Raw genomic sequence first — 14,489 nt, 5'->3', positions numbered from 1 at the left:
ACTCCAGGTCTCCGACGGGGCGGTGTCACAGAAAATTAGGAGGCAGAGAAAAGGCTGTTTAGAGGCGGGGAGTTGCCTAGCCTTGCTCCTTAGCCACAAGCCTTCCTCCGCCTCCTCGGCTAGAGGCACAACACCTTCCACGCAGTGCAGCGCAGCGCGCGCTGGCCGGGCCAGCTGCATTCCCCGGGCTCTTCCTTCTCTGCCTGCGCCTCGCAGGCGGCTTGGCAGGGTGGTTAGGTGCAGGGAGGGACCCGCTCTCACTTCCTCATTCGGCTCGCTCGCCCTGCAGTAGCAGGTTGCTGCTCTTGGGGAGCGTCTCCGCTGCCGCTGCCCGGGGAGCGGGAGCCGGGGCAGGGAGTCCCCTGTCTCTGCCTTCCCTTCCCGCGCGCGGCGGGGCGCGAGCAGCAGGTGGTGCGGATGGGAAAAGCAGAGCCGGGAGGAGGCGCGAAGATGAGCCGAGGCATGGGGGTCCTCCCCGAGGAGCGAGAAGAGGAAGTGCTAGAGGAGCTGCAGAGCCTAGGGTAAGGGGCGGCACGGCCCTGGGCTTTCCCTGCACCCCGCGCGGTGGGGTCAAGCCAGTGTTTGAAGCCCTCCCCCCCAGAAATCGCATTGCTGGCCCAGCTGGTACCTAGCTGCAGGTCACTCCTCCCTCCTGCTGGCATGTCGCCTCCCTTCCCTCTCGGCTTGGAAGCCGGAGGGAAAGCAGGAATCGCTCTGCATTGTGTGGATGGTGAGCAATCACAGGAATGCCCTGGGCTGCTTCTACGGTGGCAGCTGCAGGAGGGCGGGTGGGTTTGGGACCTCCAGCCCAAGAAAACGGCTGTGATGGTTGTCCCCCTCCTTCCCCACCAGGAATGAGGAAGTTGTTGTCACCAGCTCTGGGTCTCTGCCTGTGTGCGGATCTCAGTGCAGCTGGGTGTATGGGTGTAGTGTCAGCCTGAAGGTATCATTGCAAGTGTCTCTTTGAGAATTTGTTGTTGTTTTTTAAAGAGGATGATATGTTAAATCACCCAAAATGTGAATGAACAAAAAATGCAGAAAAGCCTGCAGGAAGCTTTATAGATTACAGAGGGACATTTCAGCAGCTGCTAGGATTTGAGTTTGTCTGCTGCTGCTGAATAGTCTTTGAGGGTTAGCATTTTTTCAGAACATTTTAACAGAATTATGATTTATTTATTTTGAATGCACAGTTGAAAAAAAATAGGGCTTCCCTGACGTGAGGAGAGAAAAAAACAACCCAATAATATGAGGGTTCTGAATTACTATTTGCTTGTGTTTGGTACCTTTGCTATTATCATTATGAACTGGGAGATAATGAAGAGTTAAAATGTGTCCTTATACTTGATCAGAAATGAGAAATATGACTGTACTAAAATGGTAGTAGCTGGCAAATTACACGGACCAAATGCTTGTTCTGCAACTACACCTGAGCCTCTAGTTAACTTCAAAGGAAGCTGTGTGTGTGCATCCCAGAGCAGAATTTGGCCTCCCTCCATATGGCCAAATTCTGTGCTGAGTTACACCCTTTGCAATTCCTTTAATTTCTAATGAGGTTGCATGGGGTGCCATTGACCACAGCATTTGGAGCAGTGGTTCCTAGTGATTCTCAGTTCAGATTTGGTCTAATGTATGTGAAGTCTTAGAACTAAGTTAGATTCTAGATTTCGTAATATGTTTCTAGATTGTAATTCTTCAGGGAATGAGCGTCCTTCATGTGTATCTTGGACTGCAGCAAATTCATTCTTGCACTTTGAATAACGTATTTCATAATTACGTATTTCTGTTGAAATCAGTTGCCACACAATGGTAAAAAGATATCTATCTAGATTCTTCCGCTGACTCCATCCATCATCATGCCCTAGATCCACTGCAATACTGAGGCAGTTATGTTTGTAAATATAATGTTCAAAGGTCAAGAAATTAAAATTTAGTGGGATTCAAGGCTGGCTGAAGATTGCAAGTATCCTATTGATACCCAACACAGTCTATTCACAATTTAAATATTCTCCTACAGCACAATCCCAAAGGCAGTGTTTGTGCTGGCATTGCTGCCCCTACACACACGTCCCCACACTGACAACAGAAGGAGCAGCAGCAGAACAAAAGTGATGGGAACATGTTTTCAGTAGCCTCAGCAGGTCAAAACTTTACCCATCTTCCTGCAGTTTGGTTTTATTCACCCAAATAACTCCTGCTGAAACACAAAATCCAGCCAAAGCCTTTTCACCAGGCTCCCCAAGTTCCTATCCAAGGACTGCATAGCCCACCTCATCTCTAGAGAGTCACTCTTCTCTCCTTAATACCTGATTGAGTTAGCAAAACATCTGCAACAGGGAGTTCAGCAAAACAAGCATAACATTTTCCCCACTAGGGGCACGTCTTCACTACCCGCCGAATTGGCGGGTAGCAATCGATCTATTGGGGATCGACTTATCGCGTCTAGTGAAGACGCGATAAAATCGATCCCCGATGGCTCTTCCATCGACTCCGGAAATCCACCGCGGCAAGAGGCGGAAGCGGAGTCGACGGCGGCGCGGCAGCGGTCGACTTGCCGCCGTCCTCACAGCCAGGTAAGTCGACCTAAAATACGCAACTTCAGCTACGCTATTCACATAGCTGAAGTTGCGTATCTTAGGTCGACCCCCCCCCGTAGTGTAGACCTAGCCTAGATCATAATCTGCTGATAGGGTTTGGTTTCAGTCTTGTTACACAGTACTTCTGAAAACGTGTCACAAATTGGGTGCCCAGAAATGGAGTCACTCAAAATTACTAGCCACTATTGAAAATGTTAGCTATACATACACATACACACACGAAAGTTTAAACTATGGGCCAGTTCCTTAGGCACTGCTGGTAATTAGTTGAGTGCATTTTGCAAGATCTGCCTACAGTGCTTTCATCATGCCAAGAAAGTGAAACTGACTAGGCTTGTATCAGTTTCAGGCTGGCAGTGTTGTTCTGGGCAAAAGCTGTGGATGGGAGCAACAGCATAGATGGGAGTGAGGAGGGGGAGAGAAGTCATGAAATTGAAGCAGAAGAGGCAAAGAAGGAAGGAGAAAACCACCAATAAAATCCCAGAAGCAGAAAGGCTGGGAGGGCATCTATAATTTCTGAGGAAGTTGGTGAAGATTAGAAGACCCACAAAGGAAAAAAATGCTTAATGTAAGGGTGGAGATTGTGTGTATTTCTTTTGATGACCAGTTTAATTAATGAAGTAAGTAAATTGGACACTCTGCAGAAACTCAGAATTAAAACCTCCTCCCAACAGATATTCCCCCCCATCCCCATTTGAAAGTGTATAGGCTGGAAGATCTGCTCATAGCAAAAGTGAAATGAAAGCACTGAGTAATGGTTCCCACAGCAACTGTAACTTATTTCTCTTTTTCATTTGTAATATTACTGGTCATGATGTTAAAGGTATGCTTTAGCCATGTGCAAATAGGCTGAGTTGTAGCTGCTGTGAGAATCATAACTTCTTATTACCTGACTTATTCATTTAGATCCCCATCCAGTAAGTTAGTCTGAGCAGGCAGAGACCTGTGCCCACGTGGAGCCCCACTGACTTCAGTGGGAATCCATCCTCAGAGACAATCTTGCAGAATCACAGCTGTAAATTTTCAACCATCACATAGCAGATCAGGACATGCAGGTGAATGAAACATAGATGCAGGGATGGATTGAAAAGGAGAAGGGCTGCAACTTTATTTATTTTACTTTTAATTTTAATGGAAGGGGCTCCACCCCACCCACCCCCAAATATCAGGTATCTACTTGAGCGCAGTGCAATGTTAAAAGGCCCCTTGCCAAATAACCAATATTCAGGGTTGGTCCCCTTCAGCCTAACTGCTAGGATTCAGCCCATCTCTGAATGCTCTCACCCTTCCCTTATGAGGGGGAATGAGGGTATACAGGAAGGGTACCTCAGTCTGAGAAGACAAAGTCTCCCCTTTTTTCTCCCGGTTAATAGGATTCACCAGTTATCTCTTGGGTCTGAGAGCTGGCTCCTTGAAGCCTCTCACCTACACTGGACATGGGGATCCATCCACATAGACCATCTTGCAAGCTCACAGCCTTAAATTCTCACCTATAATGCAGGCTTTTTCGGTTAACATCAGTCTTTAGGACAAGGACAAATGACTACCCATACATTTGTGCAGTCCCTTGTGCAACAAAACTTGGAACCTTTTCGGGGCCTCTCAGCATTACTTTAATATAAGTAATGTAATTTTTTTAAATTGAAATTCTTTAAAGAAAAAATAGATAGTGAGTGATCACACACTGAAAGAAATGCCTGTGCATTTATTCCAACGTGTAATATGAGAATCAAATGGGAAAATAACTAAAGGAAAAAATAAAAGGAAAGATGCTGGGACTTTTGTAATATAGGCCAGGTCTAATCCAATGTATTAGAAAAGTTGGACCAGTGTAACAATTTAAAAATCAATCTAGTTACACCAGTGCAAACTCCTACTATAGATACATCTAAACCAGTTTAAGGCTTGATTTAGTTTAATTCCATAACCCTTTTTTGTTTCCTTAGGGTGTATAAAGGAGGCCTGAATGGTTGGTTGTCTTTTTGTTCATTCACTTGAAATGTTTTTGTCTGCTTGTTGTTATTTATATCAGGAATGTCAATTCTGGTCTTCCCTTGATTTGCTGGAGGCCTTGTTGGGATACTATGAGATGTTTATTGTGAGTTCTGTCACACCTTAATTGAAGAGGTGGAAGGGTTAGATTGAATTGAAACAAAAAGGAGGAAGGTCAAGAGGAGAAAAAGTGAAGTTTTAACTGTTCCTTTCGGTCAAGTGCCAGTCTATTCTTTAAGCAGTGGTTTGTGGCCTTTCAGCTATTTTTAACCCACGTTCTACTATAAAAGCTAAAACTGAGTTGTTAATTATTCCACTTGTTTTTTTTAATAGAAGAAAGTGAGTTGAAACTGGCTGTTAGGCCATAAACTGCTATTGAAAAGGCAGCTAGACATTTGGGCCACAGGACAGGGGAGCTAGGAACACAAATACCCCAGGAACTTTGGAAAAATAAGTTAATGTTAGAAGAAAATTTAAAAAAAATTAATATAATTAGAATAGTTTAGAACAGGCGTTTATAACCTTTTCCCTACTATTTTGTATCAGCTTTTGAGTAGAAACTAGTTTTCAAAGTGGAAGGATACACACTGCATAAACACCACTTAAGTAATGTGTTTTTTAAATTAACTGTAAAGTCAATGAGCCGCAGCTAATAGCACAAAATCATTATAGGTTACTGGCAAACTTTTGGGGTTGTTGAAGGCACCTGGATGCATTTGGGACCAAGCAATAGTGGCTCATTGCTAAACTGAAAGCCATTAGACATAAGGCACACTACACCTCCAAAAGAGGTGTGCAATTCATGTGCCAGTGAAGAAACTGCACCAGACATAACTTCTGTTTCACTGTACAGAAACAAAGAAGTTGGAGAGGCTTTGAAGAAGTAGCCATCAGAAATGGGAAACCATGTCAATTGAAGTGTGAGGAAAAAAATTTCTTAATGTTTGAGACAAAGGAGAGAGGCTACAGGAAATGCCTTATGTGTCACCCTGCCATCAAATCAGAAGTGGACAGGAACGTAAAATGACTGCAATAACTAGAACCCATGCAATCCATGGTGAAATCCTTCTCTAGACACCCAGAGTAATGCCGTAACTTCAGGTACTCTGTGCACTAATTTTGACAACAGTTGTTTGTATTCCTGTGTCAAAACATTGAAACCAATGTTTGCAAAAAGCACCTTTTCCCTCCCACCTCTGACATAACTCAAAAACATATATCACTCAAAATGTCAACAACCAGGAGGTAAGATTTTTCCCTGAAAATTTTAAACAGAGATAATCTCAAGCAATGTAAATCCAGTTCTTTGGGGTCTGACTACAGATTTTCCTCAGATTGGGTTATTTTTCTCCAGAATCTCAGTTTTCTTTCAAGAGACATATTTTTACTCTTTCTAATTGGGAAGTTTTCAAATCAAAACCAGAAACTAGCCATGCCTCACTCTCTTCTTTCTTTTGTTTAGCCACCATACAGTTTTGGAGAACCCCACCACCACAAGAAGTTTTTCCTCTTTACATTCTCTTCCCTTTGGCCACCCAGTTTTGGGGGTGGGAGCGGGGGTGGAAGGATGATGGCCAGTATAGGCAGTAAATGTTTGGAGCTCTTTTGATAGCCAAGAGTTTTTGGGGGTCAGATAATTATGAGTCAAGTGTGAAAACTCAAATGTTGCTAACGACACAAGGAAGGTGTTTGGTGCACTGAGAAGGTGTCTGGCAAAAGGAGCGAAAATGAAAAAGCTGGAACATCCTGAATAGCCTAAGAGACTGGAGTCATCAGTTAAAACTCTCTTCCCTGAAATTACTAAAAAGATTAAAATTGAAATTCACTGAGAGATACACAGAGGTGTCTGCAAAAGATTGTTAGCGAGACTTCTTACTGACAAAGGGGGGGAAAAGGCAATTTTTAAAAATTCTGTATTTGGTTGCTCCTAGGATCTACTTAGTTATAGTGTTTATAGCTGTTTCTGGTCATATATGCTAACTTCTATTTGTGTTGCGATTAGAAACACGTTTGATGCAATCATGGGGCATACGGGAATTCCATCCTCTTGTAATCCACATATTTGCGCAAGAGATTAGAATGTGGATCAGCTTGTCCTCTGAGAAGCAAGAGGCCAGTTCTGCAATGTAATTTCAATAAGTATGAATTGCAGTGCTACTGGTTCATTTTCTGTTCTTTCTGGTATGGAGGTGACAGCAACATTGTGTAATATTTTTGAAGTGTTTTTCTGTACATGCCAAGAGTTTCTTTTTTGTAATGTGTATACAGTTCATCTCTTGTTTTTCCACACTGATGGGTTTTGTACATACTTAAGTAGTATGCTATGTTATACTGAACAACACATTTCTTTAGGTAGAAGGACGGAGGAAACTAGCCCACATTCAGGCCTTTATACTGTAGTGATACATTTTTATTATGTACTCTGACAGAGTGATGAGCACAGGTTAAATGCTTAGGGTCCTGTTCTATTCTCCTGTATCTATCTGTTTAACCAAGGTCAGAATTAGACCCTTATGGAAATAGATTATTATATTAGAAAGCAGATGAGGATCTAAAGATGAAGGAAAGGAAATTGGAAACACACAGAAATAGATAATCAGTTGAGAGAAGGGGAAGAGAAAATGGAAGTGAGAGTGGAAGAGAATAAAGAAGCGGAAGGAGAAAAAGAATACAGCTAGAAAAGACATAAGCCTTTAAGGTTGGATAAATTAGTTTCAATTACTCATGTTCCTACATTTTATTATTTTTTCTCTAGCAGAACAAAATAATGGAGGAGGATCTGACCTTAAAGCCTGGTTTTGTTTTGCAAAGTAGGCCCCTTCTTACTCAGTAGTTCTGCTCCCTGTGGATATTTGTTTCTGTTTACTGACTAAAATAATTTTCTGCTATCCTTTACTCATTTTAGCCCTAGAGAGGGAGAGGGAGTTTGATGCTATTTCTGTTCACACTCCGTCAGCAGAATTATTAGCTATGTGCTGATTGCAGAATCCTTACTGTTAGTGACATGTGAGGCAGAAAGAACCCAGTTTGACTCTCAGATACCAGATGGAGTTTCCAGGGCTGGCGGGTAGAAAAAGATTTTTTTTTTAAACTAGTAACTCAGCATAATTGATCTGGAAATCAATGAGACAATAAATATAGGAACCAGTGATGCCATATTGCAAAGTCACTTTTCAGAGTAGTGGTCCACTTTGTGTTTGATCCAATGCCCACTGAAGTCATAAAAGGCTTTCCTATTGACTTCAGTGGGCTTTAGATCTGGCTCTTTCTGTCTGGGAACATGCATAATTCCATGGGCAATAGAAAGGTAAGAGAGGTGTCATTTGATTTGCAAAAAATCTACAGAATCATAATTGAGTATGATTCAAAATCCCTTTATCCCACAAGGGCAATGGTACCAAACACGACAAACCTAGTACAATTACGCAGGTTAAGAAGAGGTTAGACAAACACCTGTCAGGAATGGTCTAGATAATCTTAGTCCTGCCACGAGCACAGGGAACTGAACTAGGTGACCTCTTGAGGTCCTTTCCAGTTTGATGATTCTATGCAGATATATATTCAAGAAAATGTTTTAAAATAGGCATGTCAAACATGCAGCCCTCACACAGTTAAAATGTGACCCTTGACTGACAGTACTGTGTTACCAGTTAATACTCAGAACTTGATATCCAATTAATTTTTTGATGTTACAGATTACTATAAGTGGAAGCAGTGCTTCAAATTGATTTACCATCATTGGCAAAAAAAAGTAGTAGTTCAGTGGTATTGATTTTCAGCTTTGTTTATTACGTCAAAAGAGTTGTAATGAGGCACTAGTTAAGACGTCAGCATCTCCAGAAATACTGGAATCCATCCGCAAATGGTATGCACATTGGTACATAAGTACAGTAGAACCTCAGAGTTATGAACACCAGAGTTACAAACTAACCAATCAATCACAAACCTCATTTGGAACCAGACATACACAATCAGGCAGCAGCAGAGACAACCTCCCCCCCCCCCCCCAAAACAAACAAACAAACAAACAGTACAGTACTGTGTTAATCGTAAACTACTAAAAAAAAATAAAGAGAAAGGAGCATTTTTCTTCTACATAGTAAAGTTTCAAAGCTGTATTAAGTCAATGTTCAGTTGTAAACTTCTGAAAGAACAACCATAATGTATTGTTCAGATTTACGAACAACCTCTATTCCCGAGGTGTTCGTAACGCTGAGGTTCTACTGTACATTACATAATTCTACATCTTCTGTGAAAAGCAGACTGATGTGTTTGAAGTCATTTTCCAAAGTGTACAGGTCTTGCCAAACCAGTTCCACACACCCAGCCTACATTCCACTCCCCATGACCTATTGAGCACCCTGGAGAGCTGCAACATCACGGAACGGATCAAGCAATTTCATCAGGTTGAATTGGTGACAAAGCCAACTTTTGGGATGGTGCAGCAATACCTGAAGATGGTTGAGCCTTTGTTGCTTTTTATTCAATTTGTCAGGACTGCTAATTGGAATTTGCACCTTGCAGCATTGGAAGACTTCATGAAATACTTTTTTGCTTTAGATGAACTATTCTGCGATGATTGCCTGGTACCTCACTGAAATAAGAGGTGTAGAGAAGTCTGACCTGGACATATGGGAAGAATTTAAAAAAGGAACTCCATTGAATTTGGAATGAAACATTAATCATGGCTGGGATGACTTACCCAGAAGTAACCAAACTCCATCTAGACTCATTGAGTGTTTAATGCCAAGAAGGGGCAATTTTAAAGCTACAGGTTGAGCTTAGTCACATTGGCAACCCATTCGCATATGATGAACCGGAGCTCATTAATATAATGAGAAAAGCAGTCTTCAGTGATGAGCTAGCTAAAGATGGTAGTTGAATGGATACTTTGGGTCATTATTTGTATGAAACCTTCAAAACCCAAAGAATTATCCAAGGCTCTGTCAATGGATGGGCTCCAATCAAGAAGAACAGACAAAAGCTGTACTGGAACGAAAAGAAGAAAGTCAAAGTGAAGGTGGCAGATCCTATTACAGAGCTCACTGCAGACAGGTAATAGTTTGCTTGTCTCCTGGTCATGTCCAGACCCCATCGTGATGTTGATCTACGTGAGTCTTTGGGAAAGTACCCGATTGATGTTTGAATGCAACAGAACAACGTATATGTGCCAGACAAAAAGCTAACTAATGCACATCTTGCATGGTGTTCCTAAGCCAGCACCTACTGACAACACAACTGGTACTTGATGCCAACAGAGGGCTTTCATTGTAGCAATTATAGATAAAGCACAAGTTAGTGACAAACCAGAAACTGTTAATGCAGTGACCCAGGCTTTGGCTAGGTTATCCCTACTATGAGGAGAGGCAGAGGCAAACCAATACAATGGATATAACCTTACATTTTAAACTTTATAAAGGGAAAACCCCCAGAAATTTGGCAGGAACAATATAAATAATAGAACAAGAATGTAATATAAAATAATATCAAATGCTTGCTTAGGAAAATAATAAACTGTAAATAACTGTCACAATAAAAAGTTTTTTCAACAAAATGCTGTGTCAGCTGAAGGTGGAATCAATTCTTCCTTTCCCTGGCTGCAAACTCCAGCTTCACCCCTGCTGTCTGGCCTTCACTTCTCTCCAGCTTGTGATGCTCCTTTGTTTTGAGACTGCAATAACTGCACCTCTTTCCAACAGGTCCATCAGTGAACAACAACTCCTCACCTGGAGGACTACACCCAAGTGCCCAAACGGTCAGTGTCCCAAATACCAATCTCACTGGTCTCATGCTCTGTACACTCTGCGCCTGGGCTCCTTGCATATGGCCCTTCACCGTCCAGCTTCCTCTAACACAGCTTCCTCTGGCCAATCCCCTTGTCACCCCGGCACAGTCACTTTTCACCCATTCTTCTCTAACCACTTTCCAACTGCCCGCTGCAGGCAGATTCCGAGCTTGAGCTGCCCTCTCCTGGTCTCTCTCTCTCTCTCTCTCTCTCTCTCTCCCCAGGACAGCATTCTGTGCTGCTGCACCACAGATGCCACAGGTGCTAGTGCCACGGCCCAAGTTACTATGGTAATGCCTGCCAAGATTTGGCTGAACACTTGGTTAGGAGGCTGAAGAGAAAATACTAGACCTGTGACAAAGTCCATCTCATGTAGGACACGTATGCAGAGGAATCAATTAAAAATATTACCAGAAAGAAGAGACTCCTTGATTTTGCACCTCTCCACTACAAAATCATTGACTCCACAAACGCCTGTGGTGTCACAATGAAGAAGCTACTGTCTCATGCTCACACAAAGGATGAGTTAACTGTGTATCTTGCAGGAAAAATGCTCCAGCATGTGAAGAATTTCCCAGAGAATTTTGTAATTGCATGGCGTAATGAAATTGCTGCCTCTTACTGTTCAATGGGGTTTCTTCGTAGTTCCCATGAGGAGGCCGACACTAAAACTATGTTGCATGCCATCAATGCCACAGAGAGAGATGTTACTAAATTCCAGATTTTTGCACAAGACACAGATGTTCTAGTGCTCTCTGTGAGACACTACCCAAGACTTCTGCCAGATTCTGTTTTTGTGCCTGCTGTTGGGGGACAGCATTGCTGTTTATCCCTCAGGGATGTGTTCCTTTCACTTGGACTATTAAAAGCTGCCACACTGCCAGGTTTCCATGCCCTTTCAGGATGTGACACTACTGGAAGGTTGGCTAGAAAGACCAAATTATCCTACTGGAAGGCATTTGATTCAGTCTCTAAAACTCTCTCTCCTCACTCTGAAGGTGCTCAGAATGGCTGAGACAGTCGCTGATGAGGTCATAAATGCACTGGAGGCATTCATATGCTGAGTTTAGGTTTATGAAGACTGATATTATGACACTTGCAGAGCTACATTGGTGAATGGTTTCCAACAAGCAGGCATATAGAGGAAAAATTACCGCCGACAAGGGATGCATTTATACCAGCTATCAAGAGGGCAAATTATCAAGCAATGGAATGGCTCCAGAATGATCGAGCACATCCAAAGCTGTCCTCCCCATCAGGCATGGATGGGTCTTGGAGGATGGACTGACCGCACCAGTTGTGTGTGAAATACCATGCTCTCCCCAATCAATCCTTCAGCTAGTCAAATGCTCATGTGCAAAGACCAGATGTTCACCCTGCAAATATTTGGCCAACAGCCTGCCTTGTATGGAGACGTGCAAGTGTAGAGGAGAGGAAAGTGATCAGGAACAGTCAGCATGGATTCACCAAGGGCAAGTCATGCCTGACTAACCTAATTGCCTTGTATGACGAGATAACTGGCTCAGTGGATGAGGGGAAAGCAGTGGACGTGTTATTCCTTGACTTTAGCAAAGCTTTAGATACGGTCTCCCACAGTATTCTTGCCGGAAAGTTAAAGAAGTATGGGCTGGATGAATGGACTATAAAGGTGGATAGAAAGCTGGCTAGATCATCGGGCTCAATGGGTAGATCAATGGTTCCATGTCTAGTTGGCAGCCGGTATCAAGCGGAGTGCCCTAAGGGTCGGTCCTGGGGCCGGTTTTGTTCAATATCTTCATTAATAATCTGTTTCAGAGTAGCAGCCGTGTTAGTCTGTATCCGCAAAAATAACAGGAGTACTTGTGGCACCTTAGAGACTAACAAATTTATTAGAGCATAAGCTTTCGTGGGCTACAACCCACTTCTTCGGATGCATATATGTCCATGAAAGCTTATGCTCTAATAAATTTGTTAGTCTCTAAGGTGCCACAAGTACTCCTGTTATTATTAATAATCTGGAGGATGGGGTGGACTGCACCCTCAGCAAGTTTGCAGATGACACTAAACTGGGAGGAGTGGTAGATATGCTGGAGGGTAGGGATAGGATACAGAGGGACCTAGACAAATTAGAGGATTGGGCCAAAAGAAATATGACGAGGTTCAACAAGGACAAGTGCAGAGTCCTGCACTTAGGACGGAAGAATCCCATGCACTGCTACAGACTAGGGACCGAATGGCTAGGCAGCAGTTTTGCAGAAAAGGACCTACGGGTTACAGTGGACGAGAAGCTGGATATGAGTCGACAGTGTGCCCTTGTTGCCAAGAAGGCTAACGGCATTTTGGGCTGTATAAGTAGGGGCATTGCCAGCAGATCGAGGGATGTGATCATTCCCCTCTATTCTACATTGGTGAGGCCTCATCTGGAGTACTGTGTCCAGTTTTGGGTCCCACACGACAAGAAGGATGTGGAAAAATTGGAAAGAGTCCAGTGGAGGGCAACAAAAATGATTAGGGGGCTGGAGCACATGACTTATGAGGAGAGTCTGAGGGAACTGGGATTGTTTAGTCTGCAGAAGAGAAGAATGAGGGGGGATTTGATAGCTGCTTTCAACTACCTGAAAGGAGGTTCCAAAGAGGATGGATCTAGACTGTTCTCAGTGGTAGCAGATGACAGAACAAGGAGTAATGGTCTCAAGTTGCAGTGGGGGAGGTTTAGGTTGGATATTAGGAAAAACTTTTTCACTAGGAGGGTGGTGAAGCACTGGAATGGGTTACCTAGGGAGGTAGTGGAATCTCCATCCTTAGAGGTTTTTAAGGGCCGGCTTGACAAAGCCCTGGCTGGGATGATTTAGTTGGTGTTGGTCCTGCTTTGAGCAGGGGGTTGGACTAGATGACCTCCTGAGGTCCCTTCCAACCCTGATAGTCTATGATTCTATGTGATAATGTGTCTAGCAGTGGTGCCCTAGATGGAAATGACACAGATGATGGCTTTGATGAATAAATGTTTTCAGTCCTACATGTCAAGGCTAGCTTCCCTAGGATTACCAAAGGTCAATGTCTTTTTGGTGTAAGCGGCGCATCTCTATGTTAAAGTACAATTTAAAAATATTGATTTTAAAATCATTTTCTCAAATATATGTCTACATAATTGTTCTAGGTTTGTCATATTTGGTACCATTGTGCTTGTGGGAGAAAGGGCTTTCGAATGATACCCAACTGGACCCATTTCCAATGACATTGTATTATCAAAATTTCCACCAACTGGAGGACCTGGAGCTGGGAGCCAGAGGATGGGTGGGTGGGACAGTGAGTCCCCCCCACCATGTTGCAGAGGGTGACACCATTGAAATTATGGTTCTATAGATCTTTACAAATCAAATGACAGCCCTCTTACCTTTCTGTCACTAACTTGCCAGAGAATGAGATTTTACTACACTATTGTAAGGGGTCGGACTCACCTCTGCGGCGCCTCCTGCTGGTCGTCTGGGGAATCAGCTCAGTCCTGCCCGGAGCGCCCTCTGCAGGCCGGTGATCCGCCTTGTCCTCTGCTGCTGTTTCAGGCCCTTTCAGGCAGGAGCGGGTGTCCACCCCGCTACCCCCCCCCCCTCAAGATCACCACCCTTGGGGGTAGGGGTGTCTCCTGGCCTGGACCAATCGCCCGTGCGCCTCCAGAGCCGCCCGCTTCTTCTTGCTGTCTTCTAGCTGCTTCTGCAAGTGGGTCTCCTTCTCGACGACGGCCTCATACTCCTTCGCGAGGTCCAAGGCTCTCGCTTCGGCCTCGCGGAGGGCCCGCTCTGCAGCCTCCAGCTGTACACGCAAGCCCGACTCCCCCAGGCCCTCTTCCCTCAGGATCTGGGTTCCCACAGTGACCTGCCCCACTACAGACTAGGTCCCAGCCTCTGCTGGGCCCAGTCATTCTGGGTCTCCTCACTGGAGGCCAGCCCAGCGACGGTCTGGGGCCCCGACCTCCCTCGGGGTCCCCTCCATCCCAGCTTCCGCCTCGGCCTCCAGCCCTGACCCTCCTGGGCCTACCGGCACCTCCTCCGCGCTCTCCTCAGTTCTTCTGAGGGGGCAGTGCCTCCTTATATGCCCGGGCTCCCTGCAGCCCCAGCAGACATCCCGCCTCCGTGCTGCCCCGG

The 14,489-nt window shown here is 44.2% G+C and overlaps 1 protein-coding gene across 1 annotated transcript in view; it reads left to right on the top strand.

The window, feature by feature from the left end:
* Positions 1-417: 417 nt before the first annotated feature.
* The window catches only part of DAPP1 (dual adaptor of phosphotyrosine and 3-phosphoinositides 1), a 54,275-nt gene continuing 40,203 nt past the window's right edge, over positions 418-14,489 (top strand). The window contains exon 1 of the mRNA XM_065405588.1: positions 418-521. Coding sequence (XP_065261660.1) covers positions 418-521 — 104 coding nt within the window. The remainder of the gene's footprint in view (positions 522-14,489) is intronic.

This window comes from Emys orbicularis, chromosome 5 (assembly GCF_028017835.1).
Source record: "Emys orbicularis isolate rEmyOrb1 chromosome 5, rEmyOrb1.hap1, whole genome shotgun sequence".
In the NCBI taxonomy this organism is placed as follows: domain Eukaryota; kingdom Metazoa; phylum Chordata; order Testudines; family Emydidae; genus Emys; species Emys orbicularis.
Note: the sequence above shows the minus strand (reverse complement) of the source record. Positions and strands in the feature narration are given on the sequence as shown.